The sequence below is a fragment of the Rhineura floridana genome, chromosome 5 (genome assembly GCF_030035675.1).
Source record: "Rhineura floridana isolate rRhiFlo1 chromosome 5, rRhiFlo1.hap2, whole genome shotgun sequence".
NCBI classification, from domain to species: domain Eukaryota; kingdom Metazoa; phylum Chordata; class Lepidosauria; order Squamata; family Rhineuridae; genus Rhineura; species Rhineura floridana.
Window position 1 is genome coordinate 188,313,531 of NC_084484.1, and position 24,420 is coordinate 188,337,950.

Consider the following 24,420-nt stretch of genomic DNA (forward strand, 5'->3'; position numbering starts at 1 on the left):
CCAGGAATAAGGAAAGAGGAAAACAGAGAAAAAATATATGTTCAAGGGGTGGCGTGAAAAAGTGTGTGTGTGTGTGTGTGTGTGTGAGAGAGAGAGAGAGAGAGAGAGAGAGGGTCTTCCAGTTTCACAAACGCGTTTCTACCCTACTTTCAACTGTTTGCTGGCTGACCTATGAGAGAATTTGGAAAAGGCCCTATAAGTAGGAATGATTGGGCAAAATACATGATTAATCCAGATTTATCAAAGGATATAAATATATTCGTAGGAATAGGTAGGTCATTATATTATGCCTGCTTACAATAACAAACTGTGTGTAGTGACAGAATTGAATTATACGTTGTATGTAAGTGGATCACTGAAGAAGACCCGTTTAGGGTAGAAAGACGTTTGGTCCATTATCAAAGTATGTGTATGCTACATTTGGTTTGTCACAACATTGTCGGCTGTAGTAGTTGACATTATGATATTTTAGTTTGTAGACATTTTATTTTATTTGTTGGCATTTCCCTGTATTGTGTTATATGTGTGTGTGTGTGTGTGTGTGTGTGTGTGTGTGTGTGTGTGTGTAATAATTGTTTGAGATTAAAGTTGGACATTTTTATATATTCATTTTATTAACTTTGGTATCCATATTTTCTATATCTGGATAACCTAACTCAATTCTGTATTGTTATCCAGCGCTCACAAGGCCTTTTCCTGATCCTGCTATGGCTACTACAGATCCTATGCCCCCCTGCCCCCTAAATGCCTGGCAGGTATGGCAGTGCTCAAGGGGGGCTTCTCCCACCCCCCTTTAGGTAGCAAGGGGGCAGGCAGTCTGAAGACACATAGCCAATGTTTTGGCATCATCAAGGCATTCCACCACAGATCAGCAAGCAGATATTCTCAGCAATCAGAACCTTCTCCCCAGAACCTCACAGCACACTCCACCAGATCAGCAGCCACATCTGCAGCATTCTCTTCTAATGCTTCTATATCTGAGATCTGTAGGGCAGCAACTTGGTCAACTCCCACCACTTTCACAAAACACTACAAACCAGACCTACATGCCTCTAGAACAGCAGCCTTCGGATGCAGAGTTTTACAGCACATTTTGACCCCGCTTCCCCAGAGAAGGAACAGTTGTTCTTACCGTAAATGGTATTTCTTTGTGAATGTCCAGAGGGCTCCAAGACGCTCCCTGTGTGGCTAGTTGTAAACATCCTTTATTGCCTCAGGTGGTCAGGACTGCCTTGGGGGTGCCATTTTTCCTTTCAAACATTGCCACTCGTGCCTCACTGTTGTTCACTTCTCTTAATGTGTTGTGTTAAAATAGTTTCCTCTTGGGCACTGATGTTTTTCCACCATTTTCTCTATGCTGTTTTCTCTATGCTGTTGCATGAAATGGGACTGAGCCTCAACAAGAAAAGAAGAGAGGAACAAAGTCTTTTGTTGATGCCTAGGCATTTTCTGTCTCCAAGTTGCAGGGAGCACAACCTGTCTTGGAGCCCTCTGGACATCCAACAAGAAATACCATTTACAGTAAGAGAAACTGTTCCTTCTTTGGTCTTGCTTCAGATACTGCAGAACTGAAGGCTACTGTGGAACATAGCATTTTAACCCTCCAGAACATCATCCTGTCCCCATTCTCTTCCGACATCCTGGTGGAGGCTGAGAGCTGGGCTTCCACACTACGTGCCTTTGGTGAGGAGGTGGGGAAGAGCCACTGGTAGCCTTTGGCAGGGGCAGGGGAAGTCCACTGCAGATCTTTTGTTGGGGAGCTGCAACCATCACCCCAGGCCCACTTGGCAATGAGGGAGGAGTCGGGGCTTGCATCAGAGAAAGAGCCAATGTCGCTTTTATTTAACTTCTTCCCTTGTTTCCACGGTTCCTCAGAATCCCTCCTAGATGCCTGGGTCAGTTTCCAACAGAAATGGGTATTCTTGAATATTGTTCTCTATGAGATGGACATTAGTCTGCCCAGCGCTGAGTTGGTGAGTCTCCAACCATCTCCTTGCCTGCCTCTCCTGCTCTCCGTTGAGCCCAGGTGCCTTTTTTGGCCTTGCTGTGTTCTGGGGCTCCTTGACTTGGCTCCTGCCCCCCCTCATTTGTCATGCCAGCTCCCCCTTGCACCACGTGCCCTGCTGTGATCCACCCTTTTCCTCCCTCTTTTGCATAGGATTCACGGTTCCAGCAGGTGGATAGCCACTTCCGAGAGTTCATGCAGGTGACCTGCAATGATCCGCTGGTGCTGTCCAGTGTGAGGCCACCACAGGGCTCAAGCCGCGAGAGCCGCTTTGTTGGTGGCATCTTACAAGCTGCTTTTGTGGATGGATCTGGAGATTTGCAGGTCATCATTCGGGCCCTAGACTACGTGCTAGAGGCCACGCGCATGGGCTTTCCTCGTCTCTTCTTCCTGAGCAACGAGGAGCTGGTTGGCATGCTCGCCACAGCCTCAGAGCCAGCGGACGCCTCTGCCTGGGCCCATCGCTGCTTCCCTGGGGTGTGCCAGCTAGAACTCCTTGTACCCTCTGCTGCCCTGAACCGTGGCACATTCTCAGCCCAGCTTCCTGTGGTGCAGGTGACAGGCCTGGTCAGTGACCAAGGGGAGAAGCTGGAGCTGTGTAACATGGTCTCCCTCAGCCGGAAGGCCACACAGTGGCTGTGCACCCTGGAGCAGCGCATGAAGGAGACAGTCTTCCAAAAGATGCAGCAGTGTGTGGCCCAGCGGCTAGCCCTGCGGCCACAACTGGATCTAGCCTTTAGGCGGCGCCCTGGCCCCACAGAGCTGCCCCTTCACATGGTGGCAGAGTGCTGGGCAACGCTTGGCAACGCCTTCCCAAACCAGTGCGTGGTGCTTGCGGAAGAGGCCTTGTGGCATGTCACCATGGAGGAGGCCCTCTTAGACCCCAGAGACCAGCCAGGACTTGAACTCAAGCTGAGCCTAAAGCTAGAGGCCCTGGCCCACTACGTCCGCAGTTGCCGCAGCATCCACGGCTGGAAGCCCGGCAGTGACCCGCTGGGCTTGCTGCTGGAGGCTCTGATCATCATCACTGTCCAGCAACGCGATGTCCTTTCCCAGCTGCTGAAACACGAGGTGAGCTCCCAACAAGCCTTTGAGTGGGCCCGGCTCCTCAAGTACCGTGTGACCCTGAGTCAAGAGAGAGCCCGGGGGGCTGGGCTCACTCCTGGGACCCCTTGGGTGGGTGGTCCCCCTGGCTGCTGGGCTGAAATCCTTGACAGCCACCTCCCATATGACTATGAGTACCTCGGTCCCTGCCTGCAGCTGCTGGGCAGCCCCTTGCTGGACAGGACCTTCCTGGGGCTGCTCCTGGCTTTGGACGAGTTCCGCTGCGGAGGGCTGATAGGCTGCCCTGACGTGGGCAAGTCTCACACAGTGCGGGGCCTTGCTCAGGCTCTTGGCCGCCAGCTGGTCACCCTGCACTGCACCGCGCAGATTCCCATTGGCTGCCTCTCTCGCCACCTCTGCGGGGCAGTGCATGCTGGGGCCTTGCTGCTACTGGAGTCTGCCGAGCGGCTGGAGCCTGCTGTGCTCTCAGCCTTCAGCCAGCTCCTCACTGACCTGCAGAGGATGTGCCTGAGCCTGCAAGAGGGCAGGGGGACCACCCCAGGGCTGTCCACAGCTAGCTCGTCCCCTTCCAGCCAGGCTTCAGAGAGTTCTGAGAGCTCAGATGGCGAGGGGCAGCCGAAAATCCCCTTGCCAGAGCTGGGCACGGACGAGACGGAGCCGTACCAGCCACGGGTCCTGGGCAACATCCTCTTTGGAGGGCGGCTGTTGCGTGTGCGAGAGGCCTACGGCTGTGTGGTCACCCTGGAGCGCCTCCCAGAGCCTCTGTGCCTGGCCCTGCGCCCCTTGGCCATGCTGCCCCCTGACCTCGCCAGGCTCGCAGAGGTCACTCTGTTAGCAGCTGGCTTCCGGGAGGCAGCACGCCTGGCTGAGAAGCTGAGTCACTTTTTGCGCCTGGAGGGAGAGCTGAGCCCGGACCCCCAGCTCGGCCACCCAACCCTAATCCGGGAGGTGATCAGGATGGCTGTTGACATCTTGTTCAGGCCCTTGGCAAGACACGAGCTCTTGCCGGCCAGGGCCAAGGCCACAGCCCGCACCGCGTTCTCCTTGGGCTTGGAGGAGGAGCCAGCCATGGTCAAGGCCCTGTACCTCTCGCGTCTGCTCAGCGGCCCCGAGTGCCCCAGGCTCCACAACGTGCGGGAGCTGCTTCGTGAGGTCTTCCCCAGTGCCTCTGTGCAGCCTTATGAGCCTCCGGTCCCGTCTCGTCTCCACAGTGCCCTGGTGGCTCAGCTGCATGAGGACAAGCTGCAGCCGGACCCAGAGCTCCTGCGCATGGCTGGCCAGCTCTCCCAGGCGCTGCGGGGTGCCCTGGGCATCCTCCTCCTGGGACCCTCGGGGAGTGGCAAGACCACCACTTGGAGAACCCTGGCCAAGGCACTGAGCAGGCTGGCAGCCAGCGATGCAGCCCCTGGGGCACAAAGTCCCAATACGTCCCAGACTGAGCTCTTCCGGCCCGTCAGCACTGTTTGCCTGTGGCCCAACGGCCTGAGCGTCTCTGAGTTTGTGGGCAGCCTGGAGGGCAGCATCTGGCAGGACGGGGTCCTCTCCCGGGTCCTGCAGAGGGCAGCCACCTCTGCCCTGGCCTGTGGGACACACGAGGGGAGCACCCAGCAGTGGCTGGTGCTGGATGGAGCCGCTTGTGCCGAGTGGCTGGACCCCATCTCCTCGCTCTTCAGCAGCAGACCTTCCCTCAGCTTGCCCAACGGACAGAAGCTGCAGATCCCTGGGAATATCAAGTTCCTCTTTGAAATGCCGGATGTCTCTGGGATGTCCCCGTCCATCTGCACCCACTGCTCCCTGCTGCACTGTGGGGGCACCAGCCTCTGGCGGGGGCTGTTGTCTTCAGCTCTTGCCCCCGTGTACCGCAAGTACAGCCTGACCCAGGAGAGCCTGGCCATGCTGCAGGACCTGGCTGAGGAGCTCTTCCCCCCAACGCTGGCCTTCCTGCAGGAGCACTGCTGCTCGGTGCTGCTGTCCCATGCCCACCCACGGAACCCTGTGGCCTCCGGGGTCCAGGAGACCACAGCCTACGCCAGGATACTCCACGCACTCCTGGAGCAGTACCTCCGCCGTGACCGGATCAAGCACCTGCCGGCTGTCCAGGAGCCATCCTGTGGTAAGTGGCCAGGGGAGCAAGGACCCAACCGGGGGTCATTGGGTGCGGGGGTCTCTGCCTGCCAGGGCTGGCCCCCAGCTGCAGCCCCGTATCTCGGGGGGGGGGCTGTACCTGTCTTGCCCTTGCCTTGGCCCTGTCAGGGAGGGAGCTAGCTTCTCCCCACGCCCAGCTGCAGAATCCTTGTTTCTTCCTCCTCTGGCTCCATTTTTTCTTCCTCTGGCTTTTTCCCTCCAGAAGCCAAGACCAACACGTTTGCTGCTGCCCACAGTGCCCCTGCCTCTCGCAGTCTTGACGATTCTGTCCCTGTCCATCATCACTTGCTTGTACAGAGCATCTTTGTTTTCGCCTACCTCTGGGGCTTTGGGAGCCACCTGCACCCCAGGTACTGCCCAGGATGGGGTGAGAGTGGGGGGGGGGCGGGGGCACAGTGCTGGACTGTTTGCCGTTTCTGCCCCATAGTAAGACGCACACTGTGGGGGAAAGCAGAGAGGAGCTGAGGAACATCTGGGCCGGGATGAATCAGCCCTACGGAATGAGGATGGAAATGTTTAGGACTGCCCAAATTTGGGGGCAGGGCAGGGCAGGGAGGGTAGAACTAGGGAATGAAAGCACAGGGGACGTGATGGCATGCTGAAGGGTAAAATGCACAACGGTGGTGTTTCTCTGCTAATGCAGAAGCCTCCCAGCCAAGATGGGTGAGCCGGAAGGCTTGGTTTTAGAAGAGAGCACAGAGAGCGGCTATTTGGTGTGGAATGGAGAGGGCCAATGGGATACTCTCTGGCAGGGAGGGGGAACTATCTTCAGCCCAAGCACCACATCCCCCCAGGGGCCAGTTTCCAGGGGCCGCATGCCAGGGGTGGGTGGGGCCAGAGGCAGCAAAAAATGAGTGGAGCGACAGATGTGAGTCTTTTCTTTGTGGACAGGGCTCAAGAGGTTTGTATGTGTGTTCCCCACACGCATACACACAGAGGTCCAAGACATGTCTTGCCAGGCCAGAGAGAGATGCCTGCAGGGCAGCATTTGGCCCCTGGGGCCTGAGGTTCCCCATCCTGCCCTATAGGAAGGACCTGTACAAAGTCCACAGGAAAGACAGGGCAAGCCCACGTTTGACTTCAAAAGAGGAAATTCCTCAAAAATGAGGGAACTGGTAACAAGGAAGTTGAAAGGGAAAGTAAAGAGGGTCAGCATTCTCCATAATTCTTGGGAGTTATTCAAAACCACAAAAACCACAGTAATCCAGCTGCTGGGCCAAGTTCAGGCTTTTGGTTGCGGTGTACGAAGCCCTATGCAGCTTGGGACCAGGATACCTGAAAGACTATCTCACCCCTTATATACCAGTCGATCACTGCGCTCTGCAGGTGAGGGCCTCCTGCAGATACCATCTTATCAGGAGGCCAGTTCCGCACAACATTGGAAACGGACCTTTAGTGCTGTGGCACCTACCCTGTGGAATTTCCTCCCCTTAAAGATTAGACAGGCACCATCTGTGTTGTCTTTCTGGTGCCTACTGAAGACCTTCCTCTTTCAGACAGCCGTTTAAGTAGAGAACTTATCCCAGTCTGTGTCTTGCTGAAATTGCTTTTTAAGAGGTTTTAAACTTGACTTTTAAATGTTTTTAAAGATGTTTTGTTTTAATATGTTTTAATGTCTTTTGTTGTTAAGATGTTTTAAAGTGCTTTTGGTGTTTTTGTTTGCTGCCCTGAGCTCCTTCTGGGAGGAAGGGTGGGATATAAATTTAATAATAAAGAAACAAATAATAAAAGCTCTGGTGGAATGTATTCTGCAGATCAGGACAGGTACCAGAAAGGCCAAGATGATACCTTCATGGCTAACAGTGCCAAGGAAGTTATTAGAGTGCAAAAGACTTCCTTCAGAAAATGGAAGTTTTGTCCAAGTGAGGAGAACAAAACCCTCCACAAATTGTTAAAAGAAATGCAAATAAACAATAAAAGAGCTTGGGACCTTTGGACAGACAATGGTATAATAACAAAGGAAAGCGAGATTCCAGGAATGCGGAATGATGCTTACATTGCTGCACACCACCCTGATACTTCATGAGAGGGCAGTACGAAATACTTCTCTGAATAAATAAATAATTTGCCTCTGTTTTCACTGCAGAAGATGTAGGGCACATCCCTGTGCCTGAACTAACTTCCTTAAGAAAGGAGTCTGAGGAGCTGAGGAAAGTAGTAGTGACAAGAGTTGAAATTCTAGCCCTTATTAACAAATTAAAAATGAACAAATCGCCAGGTCCGGATGACATCAACCCAAGAGTTCTTAAGAGAATTCAATCATGTAGTTGCCGACCTTCTAAGAAAAATATGGAACTTGTCCCTGTGATGGGCTTCCACACCTTGAGGGCTGGAAAGTGGCCAATATAACACCATGTAAAAAAGGGCGGGAACAGGGGGGATTTGGGAGATTGCCAACCAGTTAGCTTCATGTCTGTCCTGGGAAAACTGCTGGGAAGAATTATTAAAGATAGAGATATAAAGCATATAGAACAAGCCTTGGTGAAGCACAACTAGCCCAGCTTCTTCAAGGGTAAGTCCCTGTCTCACTACTATTATTGTTGTTGTTGTTGTTGTCTTTCTTTCTTTCTTTCTTTCTTTCTTTCTTTCTTTCTTTCTTTCTTTCTTTCTTTCTTTCTTTCTTTCTTTCTTTCTTTCTTTCTTTCTTTCTTTCTTTCTTTCTTTCTTTCTTTCTTTCTTTCTTTCTTTCTTTCTTTCATTTGTATCCCGCCCTTTCTCCCAGCAGGAGCCCAGGGTGGCAAACAAGGCACTAAAAACACTTTAAAACATCATAAAAACAGACTTTAAAATACATTAAGACAAAACAGCATTAAAAACATTTTAAAAACTTTTTAAAAAGGGTTAACCTTTCAGTGTTTTTTGAGAGTCAAAGTATCTCAATGGGGTGATCAAGTGGACACCATGTGTTTAGACTTTTGAAAAGCTCAAGCGTCAGCACAGAGCAAGTGGGGGGGTGGAGCCCTGTAAGGATAAGGAGGCCTTGGGGTGGGTGAGGGTGGTGGAACTGGAGAAGCAATGGATGTATTGAGGGCTACAAAAATGGGAATACCCTGACAGCTCCGAAGGCTGTGAGGGGCCTCCTAGCATGGGCTGAACAAGTGAAGAGGTGGATAGCGATGGCATGCTGGATAGAGGCGAGAGGACTCTGTCCCCCAAGCTATTCACTCATACAAAGAACCCCATGGAATGTGGCCATTGGGTGGGGTGGTTCCCTGCTAATTGGCCCAGGCGAGAGCCTGCAATAGAGTGCCTGGAGGGGACCCACCTCAGACTGTGAGAACTGTCAAGCAAGACCAGCCAAGCAACTCCAGGGAAACTGAGGAGATATTCTGTCCCCTCCTCCACCCGCTCCACACTTGATCTTCAGTTTTGTTCCCATGGGACATAGTGGTGGCCAGAGCAGAGATGCTTTCAGAAAGGGTCAGGAGCTGTTGGCCGAGATCATCAGGAGAATATGGCCCCATTTCCAAGCACAGCTGCTACATAGAGGGCATGGAGCCCCTCATAGCCACACTGCACCCTATCAGGGAGAGGGACTTGGGTAGACTCCCATGCTTCTTATGGGGAGGCGGTGGATTAGGAAAGCTGTTCTTCTCAGTAGATGGGAAATGGAGGCACATCATACTATAGGTGCAAATCTCAGTGGTGATGGACAAGCAGGACATGAGCCTTGGCAACATTTGTTAGCCGTTTGGCACTGAGACCTGGAGGCTTCAGAGAGCCCGTTCCCTGCTGCCTGCCCCCTCTCTCTTTCTACAGGCACTGGCCTCTCTTTGAGCACTTTGCCCGCCAGGCCCTGCAAAACAGCCGCTTCTCCATAGAGCTTCCTCCTGGGTCGTCTGCCTTTGAGCTTTGTCCCGTGGCAGAGGATGGCACTCTGGAGCCCTTTAATGGACAGTACCTGCCCAGCCGCATCAAGAACATCCCCGTGAGCTTCTCTCTCCTGCCACAGGTATGGTTAAGCTCCTGGGATGGATCCCCTTCCAAAAAGAGCACCACACACTGAGCCTGGGCATCTTCTTTTCCTTGCAGTATGAGCGAGTGCTCTTTGTGGTGGACCTGCTCCTGGGCACTGAGCGGCCTGTTCTTCTGGTTGGGGAGCCAGGCTGTGGGAAGTCGTCTTTTGCAGAGATGCTGGTGCAGCCCAACTACTTCTACCACAGGGTGTGCCTCACGCCTGCGCTCAGCGCAGCCCACCTGCGCCACCTGCTGCACAAGAGGTTTCTCAGCATAGTACGGGACAAGGGCCTCTTCCCCTTGGGCAAACCTGCCTGGGTGACGGCCGCTAAAGGATGCTGCCTCTTCTTGGTGGAGGATCTGCACTTGGCCTTCACTGGTGAGCTGAGAAGGCAGAGGCTGCCCCACGTGGGAAGGAGGGACCCCTCTCTCTTCTCCGGCCCCACGTACTGTCTGTCTGTCTGTCTGTGGGCTAGGCTTTACTGCAGAGAGGCCTTCCTTCCAGGGAATATTGCAGCAACTCTCATGCTGGCTCTCCTCTTCCTCCAGATCCCGCCCGAGGCTCAAGCCCTGTGGTGGAGTCTCTGCGCCAGGCTCTGTCCCACCAGCAGTTCTACCACGCTGAGACTCTGGAGCTGCAACACTGCCCAGTGGCAGGCTTCAACTGCTTGTGCACCATGTCGGTACCCATGAGAGGCGCCCTGCCTCTCTGCCCTCGCTTTGGCAGGCTCTTCAGCACCGTGGTGCTGCCGGTCATGACCAAGGACTCCTTGCTCAGCATGCATCTGGGCACTGTCTTAGCCTGGCTGGAGAAGTTCCCCCTGCTGACCCGGCATACTGAGCTGGCCTCTGCCCTGGTCAGGGCCACCATCGACACTTACGAGGCAGTGAGAAGCTGCTTCCAGCCCTCTCCTGCTTGCTGCCTCTTCTGCTTCTCTTTGCACGACATCCAGAAGGTGTTCAAGGGGCTGTTCCTGTTGCGGCCCCGCCCAGGCATCCACCTCAGCAGCCCCCAGGAGGATCATGGCATCAGGGTGCCAGCTGCCAGGCATGCCTCATTACTAGGCCGGCCAGCCATGGGGACCGGCTACACCACGCTCCTCAGCATCCGACTGATCATCCGCCTCTGGATGCATGAATGCCTGCGCATCTTCTGTGACCCACTGCGGGGGGAGCATCAACACGAGCTCTGTGGGCAGATGCTAGCGGATATTGCCACGGCCACATTCTGTGCCAAGCACAGCATCCTGCAGGTCGTGCCCGCTCTCAGTGAGCAGCCGTCTCACCTGCCCAGCCGGACCCGCATTGCCTTCCGTCTTCCCAGCAGCTCCTCCGGTGCCAGCGTTGCTCCAGCAGTGGTCGAGAAGGAGCCTGAGGAAGAACAGCTGCTTTTCCCATGGAGTGGCAGTGTGGATCACCTTGATCCCTGGGATCCTGTGGAGCAGGCCCCTTCCCTAGTGCTGGACCCTCCAGCTTCAGCCCCTCGTGAAGATCCTGTGCGGAGGGAGCTGGAGAATGACGTGCCTGAGATGGAGCCTGAGGACACTGAGACAGGGAAGAAGCAGAGTCCTACCTTTCCAGGGGTGATGACCGATCGGCACCAGGTGTCCCCGCGTCGGCCTTCTCTCATGAAGGTCAAGCGCCGTTGCTCCGCCAAGAAGGAGAACTCTGGCCCACTGCTACCATCTCATCTCCTGTTGATGCAGGGCGAGTCTCCAAGAGACATTGTCTTCAGCAAGGACCTGGGCCCAGACTCCTACAGCCCCAATGCCCACAACCCTTATCAGGAAAAACTCTGGAAGGTCTTAAAGAAACAACTGACCCCCTTGTTGTCAGCTGACTTCTTGCTGTGCTCAGAGGGGCTGAAGCACGTGGTGCGGCTGAGCCGCTTGTTCTGCGGCCCAGATAGGCACGGGGCCCTTGTCTCCTTCATCCGGTGCACAGGGCGACAGACTCTCGTGGCTCTGGCTGCTCGCGCCACTGCCTCCCTGCTCATAGAGCTGCCAGCAAAAGCTGAGGAGGCAGAGGCACTGGCACTGTTGCGCTTGGCGAGCTGGCAGGCAGGAATTATGGGCAGGCGGGTATTGCTGCTGGTGCACTCTGGGGTGAGCCTGGCCAGCTTGCACCTGGTACTGCCACTTATGGCTGAGGGCACATGCCCTGGGCTCTACAGCTCTGAAGATACCATATCTGTCATTCAGGCCCTGCTGCAAGAGAACCAGAGCATCAAACGGACAATGCGAGATGATCTCATTTTGCAGAGGTACAGGGCAGACGGGGGATGCATTTTCCTCAGGGGCTGGCAAGAGAGATTTGGTACAGACCTCAGGTCCCTCCTTTTGGCTTTCCTTGCAGGTTCTTTCAGTTTGTGCGTACCAACTTGCATGTAGTGCTGTTGTTGGGGCCTGGCTCCTTGGCACTACCACCCCTCACAGCCACCGCCCTGGCCCAATTGTTCTGCAGCTTGGAGATCCATCAGACTTGGAGCCATGAGTCCTTGCTGGAGGTGGCCTCCAAACACTTAAAGTACCACCAAAAGTATTCTGCAAAGCTCACTCGAGGTGGGTGCCAGTGGAGAAGCAGTGAGGGTGGGGGGAGAGGGGAGGGGCACCACCTCTCATTTCCCCTCCAGCAACAGTCCCGTGCCCCCAACAGGGCTCTATGTGTATGGCGTGCCATCATTGCTCATCTTGTATTCACTCCTCTTTAACTGTTGCCTTTCTTCTTCAGGCTACTTTCCCAGTAGCTAAGCTCTTAGGCTGCTGCTTGCTTACACACATGCTCTCTGCCCTCCCCATGCGCTGAGATGGCAACATTACTATCTCTGCCTCTGTGAGTGAGCTTAAGGCAGAGCCCCTCCCAGGTCCTGTAGGGTGCAGAGTGGATGCCCCACCCTTAGAGGCTGTGATCTCTGTTGCTAGTGCCAACGTCGGTACATGCGCACAAGGACTTGATGCATCGCATTGCCACAGCTGCAGCACGGATCCACTCTTCTGCCACAGCATACGTCACATCCCTGGCTGCCCACCTGCCCCTCATCACTCCAAAAAGTTTTCTGGATTTTCTTGACACCTTTCTCGTGCTGTCGAGTAGTCTGCAAGAGAAGAATTCCAAGCAAATAGATCGGTAAGTGTGGCGCTTCCTCTCATGAGGAAAGGTGGGTACAACCCTACCCCTGCCCCTAGCCAGCAGTTTGCTCCTCCGGGGCTTCAGATAAGGCCCCTGGTTCTAGCCACGTGGCAGAAGCAGTTCTGTGCATAAATTGTTTTTAAAGATAATAAATGGTTAGTGAGGAAATGCTTGACAATACAGACATTGGCCCTTAGCTACAGAAAGCAGCAGCTAAATTACATCTTCACAGATAGCCCTCCTCCCTGCCCTTGGCAGCAGCAGAGGGAGAAAGCGCAAGTGAGGAGCTCACTTGAACAGCTGTTGCCTGCTGCCTCTACCGGTGGTGCTCTTGCCGGGCAGTTTGGCTCTGCAAAAGAGCTTGGCTTCCTTGAGGGACCAGCCAGGCCTGACTCAGCTGCTCTTGATTGCAGACACCGGTGTCCTCTTTTGCCAGAAACTCCACAGGGGCTTATAAGGAATGCTGCCTGGTGGTGGGCCCATACAAAAGGGATCTGTTTCTTTGGTAGCCACTCAGGCTAGGGTAGTTGTGTGGTGGCAACGTCAGAAGTGCAGGGTCTCTTCATGAGAATCATGCCACGCCCCCTCACAGCCATGCCCCCTCAGTCGCTTGATTGCTGTCCGTCATCATTCCCACACACCTCAGTCTTCCCCACATGAGCCATCTCCCACAATAACAGATGTCCCTAAGAGCCAATCAGCATGAAAGAAGAGTGTTTTAGCTACCGAGAATTGTCTCACCTCCTTTCATTATGATTGGCTCCAGTTAGCAGGAAAGGACAGGGAAGCATGATGGAAGATTCTTCTCACACACTCTCCTTTCATGCTGATTGACTTGTGGGATGTCGGCTGGGCCCCCACTCCCAAAATAGTAAGGGTCTAAGACCCCCCCCCAGACAATTACACCCCTACTGGTAAGTTTGCTGATTGGATTTTTTCCTGTGTGAGAGCCAGGAATAAATGTGAGGGTGTGTATATGCCTAATCAATGATGACCTGATAAGAGCATAGAAACCATTCATGGGTACATATGCAGGATGCTTAGAATCATAGAGTTGGGAGGGGCCTCTAAGACCATCAAGTCCAACCCCCTGCCCAATGCAGGAATCAAAATTAAAGCATACCAAACAGGTGGCTGTCCAGCTGCTTCTTGAACGCCTCCAGTGTTTAGAGCCCACTGTCTCCCTAGATAATTGGTTCCATTGTCGTACTTCTCTAACAGTTAGGAAGTTTTTTCTGAAGTTCAGTTGAAATCTGGCTTCCTGTAACATGAGCCCATTATTCCGTGTCCTGTACTCTGGAATGATTGAGAAGAGATCCTGGCCCTTCTCTGTGTGGCAAACTTTCAAGTACTTGAGGAGTGCTATCATATCTCCCCTCACTCTTCTCTTCTCAAGGCTAAACATGCCCAGTTCTTTCAGTCTCTCTTCACAGGGCTTTGTTTCCAGTCCCCTGATCATCCTCATTGCCCTCCTCTGAACCTGTTCCAGTTTGTCTGCATCCTTCTTCAAGTGTGGTCTTCATAACTGGACACAGTACTCAAGATGAGACCTAATCCGTGCCAAATAGAGGGGAACCAATACTTCATGCAATTTGGAAACAATATTTCTGTTAATGCAGCCTAAAATAGCATTTGCCTTTCTTTTTGCAGCCATATCTCGCTCTTATTCAGCTTGTGATCAACCCAAGATCCTTCTCACATGTCGTATTGCTGAGCCAAGTATCCCCCATCTTATAATGGTGCATTTGGTTTCTTTTTCCTAGGTGGAGAACTTCGTACTAATTCCCGTTAAATTTCATTCTGCTGTTTTCAGCCCAATGCTCCAGCCTATCAAGATCACTTTGAATGCAAATTTGATAAGCGTTCTCTGCACCTCCTCATCCAAGTCATTAATAAAATCGTTGAAGAGCACTAGACCCAGGACCAAGCCCTGCAGTACCCCCTCATTACCTCCCGCCAGCGTGAGAAGGAACCATTGATGTGCTCTTTGAGTACGATTTTGTAGCCAACTGTGGATCCACCTGATAGATCCATCCAGTCCACATTTAGCTATCTTGCTAATCAGAATATCATAAGGCACTTTGCCAGAAGCTTTGCTGAAGTCGAGATATATTATGTCCACAGCATTCCCACAGTCTACCAAGGAGGTTACCTGATCAAAAAACAAGATCAGATTTGTTTGGCAGGATTTGTTCTTCATAAATCCATGTTGGCTCCTAGTAATCACTGCATTGTTTTCAAGGTACTTACAGTTTAACTGCTTTATAATCTTCTTCAGAGTTTTTCCAGGGATTGATGCTAGGCTGACTGGTCTGTAGTTCCCTGGTTCCTCCTTTTTGCCCTTTTTGAAGATAGGGACAACATTAGCTCTCCTCCAGTCATCCAGCACTTCACCAGTCCTCCATGATTTCGCAAAGATAATAGACAGTGGTTCTGAGAGTTCTTCAGAAAGTTCCTTCAATACTCTAGGATGCAGTTCATCGAGCCCTGGATATTTGAACTCATTGAAAGTGATTAGGTATTCCTTAACTATTTGCCTATCAACCTCATGCTGCAATCCTGCCCCTTCAACTTCACGTTTGCCAGGAAGGTCATAGACCCTCTTTTGGGAGAAGACTGAACCAAAGTAGGAATTGAGCACTTCTGCCTTTTCTTTATCTGTTATCATTTTGCCATCCTGATTGAGTAGCTGTGCCACCATCTCTTTTCTCTGTCTTTTACTATGGACATACCTGAAGAAAGCTTTTTTGTTGCATTTAGCATCTCTCACTAAATCAGCTCATTCTCAGCTTTTGCCTTCCTGACACCATCCCTGCAATTCTGTGCTACCTGCCTGTACTCTTCCTTTGTGGCCTGGCCTTCTTTCCACTTCTTGTATGTGTCCTTTTTTGTTTTCAGGTCATATCTAAGCTTTCTGTGAACCCACATTGGCTTCTTCTGCTGTCTTGGCCCCTTTTTCCTTGATGGAATTGTTTGCCATTGCGCCTTTAGAATTTCCTCATTTAGAAACTCCCACTCACCTTGGACTCCTTTTCTCATTAGGGTCACTTGCCACAGAACCTTACTTACCATTGTTCTGTGTTTAATAAAATCTGCTTTCCTGAAGTCCAGGGTACACGTATGGCTACTTTCACCTCTTGCTTCCTTTAAAATCAAGAACTCAAGTATAGCATGGTCACTTTCCCCCAGAGTTCAGTTAACTGCCACTTCATCCACCAAGTCATCTCTGTTGGTTAGAATCAAGTCAAGGATAGCTGATTCTCTAGTAGTTCCTTCCTCCACTTTCTGTAGGAGAAAGTTATCTCCAACACAAGTCGGGAATTTCTTGGAGGGGCCATGTTTGGCAGAATTTGCCTCCCAACAGACATTGGGGTAATTGAAGTACACCCTTACTATTACATCATGCCTACTCTGGGCATTAGTATACAGACATTGAAGACATGCGATTTATGGTCTAGTTTCCTTCCTACATTTTTATGAAGACTATTACTGGGCCCCATTAGAGCTGTTTCCTCAGTTCCTCTTACTGTGCACAAGTTGTTAGTCGTTACCACCAAGTTTACATCTTCCTCCCCCTTAGGATTCAGTTTAAAGCTCTCCTGGTGAATGTGTCCATGCTGTGGCCAAACACATTCTTCCCAATCCTTGTGAGGTGCAACCCATCACTTGCCAGCAATCCATCTTCCAAGAAGCATAGTTTGTGGTCCCAGAATACAAATCTCTCATTTCAGCATCACCTTCATAGCCAGTCATTCACCCGGAGTATTTTTCTTTCCCTTTCCACTATTCTTCTGAGTACTGGAGAGACAAGAAAACTATCTGGGCCCCAAAGTCCTTGAGTTCCCTTCCCAGAGCTTCAAAGTCTGATGTGATTTCTTCGTATATGAATGAGAAGAAAGGGATATCTGTCAGTGGGCTTTATGAGCAATGGCAACCCTTCCCTCATATCTCTAATATGTCCTCCAGGGAGGCAGCATACCTGGTGAGTCCATAGGTCTTCTCGGCATACTTTGGTTTCAGTCCCACACAGTAGGGAGTCTTCCACCACTACTACTTTTTTTCTTGTTGTGGGGCATGGTTTCATTGCCTCTGCTTGACTGAGCTTCAGCATCTTGCTCACTGTCGTGTGAGGTCTCCTGTAATTCTTCCTCTGCAAATTGTCCTCTAGTCTCATCCTCAAGTGCTTGAAAGCGGTTCCAGTTCCACTGATGAAGGGTGTCTTCTTGTTCTTCTGCTCCTGTCACCCTTTTCCACGGAGTTTCCTCCACTTAGTTGCTCTCCACAACACTCTCCTCTTCTGCTTCAACATACTGCTGCTCTTCCACCTCCTATACTTCTCTTTGCTGTTGTTGTTCCAGTGTTCTATCTAAGAACTCTTCATCTTCTCTTATACTCTTCCGTGTGTACTCTTGGTGGGTGGTATATGTGACGTTGATCTCTTCTGGGCTGAGAGAGGGATTGAGCAGTTGCCTTGAGATGGGTGGAATCCATAATGGCATCATGTGCCTGGGCTGGAGGATCAGGTGTGGGAGGTTGACCAGGCTGCTACTACCAGGTCCTGGGCAAAGTATGGAATGGGGGTTGGCAATATTATCATAGTAAAGGGTAGACACCTGACATCTCTCAGCCTTGTTCAGCCTCCCTCCAACAGGGATTTGGGTATTGATAATCCTTGTTCAATGTTCAAGTTCAGTGTCCTCATTGTCAACTTTAAAGTTACATAAATCTTCTGTTGTCATTACTTTAGTCTTCTTGATGTTCATCTGTAGTCCTGCTTTTGTGCTTTCCTCTTTAACTTTCATCAGCATTCGTTTCAAATCTGCTAGTAGTATTTTATTGGCTGCATATCTTAAATTATTGATATTTCTCCCTCCAATTTTCACACCCCTTTCATCTTTGTCCAATCCCGCTTTCCGTTAGATATGTTCTGTGTATAGATTAAACCTCTAGGATGCACACCTTAACGTGGTAAAGGGATTTGAGAGTGTTGAAGAAGCTGAGAGCAATGCCGCCAGGAGTCTAGACACACAGAATGTGAGAAACATGAACCAGGGAAAGTTAGAAATCGTCAAGCAAGAACTGGAACATATCAACATTACAATACTTGGCGTGAGTGAATTAAAATGGATGAGAATGGAACATTTTCAATCAGGCAACTACAAAATATTTTATACAGGAAATGAGAAATTAAGAAGAAATGGGGTTGCTTTAATAGTGAGAAGTGATGTAGCAAAAGCAATTAGGAGCTACAACGCAGGGTCTGAGCAAGTGATATCAATGAGATTAAATGGGAAACCTATTAACATAACCATCATCCAAGTCTATGCTCCAACAGCAAATGCAGAAGAAGAATTGGAGAGATTTTATGCAGAAATACAGGAAGAAATTGATCACAAACCAAAACAAGAAGTGCTGATAATCAAGGGGGACTGGAATGCAAAAGTAGGGAACAGAGAAGAACTAGGAATTGTGGAGAAATGGGGCTTAAGAGACAGAAATGAAGCAGGAGACTTACTGAATTCTGTGAAGCCAATAATTTGTTTCTTGCGGACACGTTTTGAACAACCGAAAAGATGACTGTACACATGAACATCACCAAATGGTCAATATAGGAATCGAATTGATTATATCATTGGTAGCAGAAGATGGAGAAATTCCATACTTTCTGCGAAAACAAGACCAGGAGCAGACTGCGGTACAGATCATGAACTGGTTGTATCGAAAATCAGAGTAAAGCTAAAGAAGAACAACAAAGCAATCATAATGCCAAAATACAATTTAAATAACATCCCAGAAGAATATAAAGATCAAATAAGGAACAGATTTGAGGCTTTCAACTTAGTTGACAGAGAACCAGAAGAACTATGGAGTGAAGTCAGAGACATTATCAGGGAAGAACGCAAAAAGACAATACCTCTAGTTAAAAAGAAAGAAAGACCTCAATGGATGACTGAGGAAACTCTTAAAATGGTTAAAGAGAGAAGGAAAGCAAAAGCAAAAGGAGATAGAAACATGGTCAGAACACTAAATGCAGCAATACAGCGACTAGTACATAGGGACAAAGAGAACTATTACAATAGTTATTGTATAGAGATAGAAGAGGACAACAAAAAGGGAAGAACAAGAGCCCTATTCCAAAAGAGTAGAGAAATGAAAGGGATATTTAAACCAAGAGTAGGGATGTTGAATAATCAAGAAGGAAACACGCTGACTGACCAAGACAAAATAAAAGGAAGATGGAAGCAATACAGTGAAGAACTCTATAAAAGAGATGCCAGGATGACAGACTCATTCATGGAGGAACCGTATGATGAAGAACCAGAAACTCTAGAATGTGAGGTGAAAGCTGCTCTTAAAATACTTGGAAGAAACAAATCACCAGGAACAGATGGCATACCAATAGAGTTGCTACAAGCTACTGAGGCTGAATCAGTCCAAATTTTGGCTAAAATCTGTCAAGAAATATGGAAAACTAAACAATGGCCCACAGACTGGAAGCGTTCCATATATACCCCAATTCCAAAGAAAGGGGATCCCAGGGAATGCAGTAATTATCGAACTATTGCCTTAATATCCCATGCAAGTAAAGTAATGCTCAAGATTCTACAACAAAGACTCTTACCATATATGGAGCGAGAAATGCCAGATGTCCAAGCTGGATTTAGAAAGGGAAGAGGCACCAGAGATCATATCGCAAACATATGTTGGATAATGGAACGGACCAAGGAATTTCAGAAGGAGATCACGCTGTGCTTTATAGATTCCAGCAAAGCCTTTGACTGTGTAGATCATGAAAAACTATGGAATGCTTTAAAAGAAATGGGGGTGCCACAGCATCTGATTGTCCTGATGCGCAACCTATACTCTGCACAAGAGGCTACTGTAAGGACAGAATATGGAGAAACCGATTGGTTCCCCATCGGAAAGGGTGTGGGAGGTAACGAGCGGGGTATTGCAGGTCTCGGTCCTGGGCTCAGTGCTCTTCAAAATTTTATTAATGACTTGGATGAGGAGATACAGGGAATGCTTATCAAATTTGCACCTGCTGGGAGGAAGGGTGGGATATAAGTCAAATAATAAATAAATAAATAATACAAAATTGGGAGGGCTAGCTAATACCTTGGAAAACAAAATTCAGAGGGATCTTGATAGGCTGACGCATTGGGCTGAAAAAAGTAGGATAAAATTTAACTGGGATAAGTGCAAAGTTCTACACCTAGGGGGAAAAAACCAAATTTACAGTTATAAGATGGGGAATACTTGGCTCTGCATGTGAGAAGGATCGTGGGATTCTTGTTGATCACAAGCTGAATATGAGGCAATAGTATGATGTGGCTGCAAAAAAAGGCAGATACTATTTTAGTCTGCATTAACAGAAGTATAGTTTTCAAATTGTGTGAAGTATTGGTTCCCCTTTATTCAGCACTGATGAGGCCTCATCTTGAGTACTGTATCCAGTTCTAGACAGCACACTTTAAGAAGGATGCAGACAAAGTGGATCAGGTTCAGAGGAGGGCAACGAGGATGATCAGGGAACTGGAAACAAAGCCCTATTTATTTATTTATTTATTTATTTTCATTTCTAGACCGCCCATAGCTAATAGCTCTCTGGGCGGTGTACAAAACGAGATTAAAATACAATATAGAATAAAATCAGTAACAGAAAGGAACACATTAAACTAAAACATTAAACATAAAACATTGAACATTAAAATGCCTGGGAGTACAGCCAGGTCTTAACCTGGCGCCTAAAAGAAAGAACCGTAGGCGCCAGGTGTATTTCCTCCGGTAAGCTGTTCCATAATTCGGGGGCCACCACAGAAAAGGCCCTAGTTCTAGTAACAGTCCTCCGGGCATCCTGGTGAGTTGGTACCCGGAGGAGGGCCTTAGATACTGAACGAAGTGAGCGGGTAGGTTCATAGCGGGAGAGGCGTTCCACAAGGTATTGCGGTCCCACACCGTGTAAGGCTTTATAGGTCAACACCAGCACCTTGAATCTAGCTCAGAAACAAATGGGTAGCCAGTGCAAGCGAGCCAGGACAGGTGTTATATGCGCAGACCGATTGGTCCTTGTCAACAGCCTGGCTGCCGCATTTTGCACTAGCTGAAGTTTCCGAACAGTCTTCAAGGGCAGCCCTACGTAGAGCGCATTACAGTAATCCAATCTAGAAGTTACCAGAGCGTGGACAACAGAGGCGAGATCATCACTGTCCAGATAGGGGCGTAGTTGGGCGACTAAGCGAAGGTGGTAAAACACATTCCGTGCCACCGAGGCCACTTGAGCCTCGAGCGACAAGGAAGGGTCAAAATGGACCCCCAAACTACGAACCTGTTCCTTCAAGGGGAGTGTAACCCCATCTAGAACAGGATAAACATCCTCCATCTGAGCAGGGAAAGAGCTCACCAACAGTGTCTCAGTCTTGTCTGGATTGAGTTTCTGTTTATTAGCTCTCATCCAGTCCATTATCGCGGTCAGGCAACAGTTCAGCACATCAACAGCCTCACCTGAAGAAGGTGAAAAGGAGAAGTAGAGCTGCGTGTCATCAGCGTACTGATGGCAACGCACTCCAAAACTCCTGATGACCGCATGTAGATGTTAAAGAGCATGGGGGACAAAACCGACCCCTGAGGGACTCCACAATGGAGAGTCCAGGGTGTCGAGCGATGTTCCCCAAGCACTACCTTCTGGCGACGATCCGCTAAGTAGGAGCAGAGCCACTGCCAAGCAGTGCCCCCAACTCCGCTAGCCTCCCCAGAAGGATACCATGGTCGATGGTATCAAACGCTGCTGAGAGATCAAGGAGAATCAACAGAGTCACACTCCCCCTGTCCCTCTCCCGACAAAGGTCATCATACAGGGCGACCAAGGCTGTTTCAGTGCCAAAACCGGACCTAAAACCGGATTGAAACGGATCCAGATAATCGGTTTCATCCAAGAGCGCCTGGAGCTGGCCAGCGACCACCCGCTCCAAAACCTTGCCCAAAAAAGGGACCGGTCTATAGTTGTTCAAAACATCTGGGTCCAAAGAAGGTTTCTTTAAAAGAGGTCTTACTACTGCCTCCTTGAGACTGCCAGGGACTACTCCCTCTCTCAAGGAGGCATTTATTACCTCCTTGGCCCAGCCGGCGGTTACAGTCCTGCCAGTCTTCACCAGCCAGATGGGCAAGGGTCCAGAGCAGAGGTGGTTGCCCGCACCATTCCAAGCACCTTGTCCACTTCCTCGAGCTGCACCAACTGAAATTCATCCAATAATAAAGGACAAGGCCGCGCTCTGGACACTTCAATGGATTCATCTGTCATAACATCAGAGTCTAAGTTCCGACGGATGCATGCAATCTTGTCCTGGAAGTGCTCTGCAAATTTGTTGCAGCGAGCTTCCGATGTTTCCTTAGTATCATGAGGGCCAGAATGTAAGAGCCCTCGTACCACCCTAAAAAGCTCCGCTGGGCGGCAAAGGGATGATCTAATGGTGGTAGCAAAATAAGACTTTTTCGCCGGCCTAACCGCTTTTATGTACAACTTAGTGGAAGCACTTACCAGGGAATGATTACATCCGTCAGAAGTTCGCCTCCACCTGCACTCTAGCCTCCTTCTCTCTTGCTTCATCACTCTCAGCTCCGGGGTATACCACGGTGCTGTATGAGTTCGGCAGCGAAGGGGGCGCGCGGGAGCGATCATGTTGATGGCCCGGGTCATCTCCGTATTCCACAGGTCAACCATGGCCTCGACAGGAGCACCAGTACTATCAGCCGGAAAAACTCCCAGAGCCCTCTGGAAAGCTACAGGATCCATAAGCCTCCGGGAGCGGACCAACTTAATAGGTCCCCCACCTCTGCAGAGGGAAAGGGCTGTCGTGAGTCTAAAACTCAGCAAGCGATGATCTGTCCATGACAATGGAGTAGATGAAAAATACCCCACCTTCAGATCACCATCTCCATGACCAGTGGCGAAGATCAAATCAAGGGTATGTCCCGACACATGTGTCGGGCCAGTAACAATTTGAGACAGCCCCATGGTTGTCATGGAGGCCATGAAGTCCTGAGCCGCCCCAAGCAAGACAGCCTCGGCATGGATGTTGAAATCCCCCAGTACCACGAGTCTGGGGGACCTCAACAATACCTCCGAGACTATCTCTGTCAGCTCAGTTAGGGAAGCTGTTGGGCAGCAAGGTGGGCGGTACACCAACAGTATTCCCAGTCTGTCTCCTTGGCCCAGCACAAGATGAAGACATTCCAAACCAGTCGCCGTCTGGACAGGGTGCTTAGTGAGAGAGAAAGAACTCCTATAGACCACAGCAACCCCACCTCCCCGGCCCTCAGATCTACCACAGTGCTGCACCGAGTACCCAGGTGGGCAGAGCTGGGAGAGAGCAACTCCTCCCTGCTCTCCCACCCAGGTCTCGGTAATACACGCAAGATCGGTACCTTTCTCCACGATCAGATCGTGGATAAGGGGTTTTTTATTATCAACCGATCTAGCATTTAAAAGCAGCACCTGGAGATCCGAGGGCTGGCTGACAGTACAACCAACAATCCTGTGGATATGAGGAGAACCGGAACAAGGCACAGACACAACTTGTCTGGGACGCGTTCCCCTTACCTGGCACGTTCTCCTCCCAACACCATACCTCCCATTACCCGTCACTACGTTAATTGGGGCCCCCGAAAATCCCCTTGCTAGGGCCGGAGTATGTTCTCCCAGGCACATCTTAAAATAAATCTAATACAACAAACTCTAAAAACAAACAACACAATTACTCACACACATCCACCCAATCTCATTCACACAACAACCAACAAACAGACAACAACAATTAAATACAGCCAAAAACAACAATAGACAACAACATTAAAACATTAAAAGCCCTCCTCCATAACAAGCCTTGTCTATGAGGAGGGACTGAAAGAACTGGGCATGTTTAGCGTGGAGACAAGAAGACTGAGGGGTATATGATAGCACTCTTCCAAGTATATGAAAGGTTGTCACATAGAGGAGGGCCGGGATCTCTTCTCTATCATCCCAGAGTTCAGGACACAAAATAATGGGCTCAAGTTGCAGGAAGCCAGATTTCGACTTTACATCAGGAAAAACGTCGTAACTGTTAGAGCCATATGACAATGGAACCAATTACCTGGGGAGGTAGTGGGCTTGCAGACACTGGAGGCATTCAAGAGGCAGCTGGACAGCCATCTGTCGGGAATGCTTTCATTTGGATTCCTGCATTGAACGGGGTTGGACTTGATGGCCTTACAGACTCCTCCCAACTCTATGATTCTATGAAAATTTTGGCCCTCTAGATGTTGTTGAACTACAGCTCACTTAATCCCTGGCCATTGACAATGCTTGCTAGGGCTAATGGGAATTGTAGTTCTGCAACATCAGGGGGACCAAAGGCTCCTACACCTGATTTAGGTAATCCAGTAGGAACACAGGAGTCAGTCTTATACTTAATGAAACCATTAGACCATCTAGCTCAGTATTATCTACGCTGACAGGCAGAACTCTCAAGGGTTACAAGGCAGAAGTGTCTCCCAAACCCGCCAGGAGATGCCATTGAGGATTGAACTTGCAACCGTCTGCATGCAAGGCAGATGCTCCACCTGTGAGCTACAATGGCCGTTCCCCAATACAGTTGCCATTTTTACTTCCCACAGTGCCCTTAATAGAGCATCACTCTGGGAGAGATGTTACATGCAGGAAATTGTAGAAAGTTAAAATGGTAGCCAGTCAAAGTGCTGGGAAAAATTGTAAAGGGGGAAATGTTTTAGAATGTAATTCACTAATAGGCAAAAAAGCCCTTGCAGTTTAAGAACGTACCTATAGCCAACACATATTTCGTTCAAAAGCAGGGAAATTGGGCAGCTGTAGCTAATGCACCAGGGGAGCAGAAGACCTGACCTCCTCTCTGAGATATGTACTGCCCTACAAATTTGTAAAAATGCAAATACAATCTGGGGTGGTCTTTCACAGTCCAATTCACTTCCTGTGTAGCTTGGAAGAATTTGGTAATGTGCCTCTGAGCATAGATGGAGAATTGCATTTTTGTGTGTTTGCTGGTGTTTGCTTTGCTTCTTTCCTGTGTTACTACTGTTTCTACAGAGCATCTAACCTAGAAAAT

General features: G+C 49.8%; 1 protein-coding gene across 1 annotated transcript in view; it reads left to right on the forward strand.

The window, feature by feature from the left end:
• The window catches only part of DNHD1 (dynein heavy chain domain 1), a 116,354-nt gene that overhangs the window by 63,628 nt on the left and 28,306 nt on the right, over positions 1 to 24,420 (forward strand). The window contains exons 19-27 of the mRNA XM_061629760.1: positions 1,558 to 1,683; positions 1,876 to 1,973; positions 2,159 to 5,183; positions 5,421 to 5,565; positions 8,975 to 9,167; positions 9,248 to 9,551; positions 9,722 to 11,435; positions 11,528 to 11,733; positions 12,094 to 12,298. Coding sequence (XP_061485744.1) covers positions 1,558 to 1,683; positions 1,876 to 1,973; positions 2,159 to 5,183; positions 5,421 to 5,565; positions 8,975 to 9,167; positions 9,248 to 9,551; positions 9,722 to 11,435; positions 11,528 to 11,733; positions 12,094 to 12,298 — 6,016 coding nt within the window. The remainder of the gene's footprint in view (positions 1 to 1,557; positions 1,684 to 1,875; positions 1,974 to 2,158; positions 5,184 to 5,420; positions 5,566 to 8,974; positions 9,168 to 9,247; positions 9,552 to 9,721; positions 11,436 to 11,527; positions 11,734 to 12,093; positions 12,299 to 24,420) is intronic.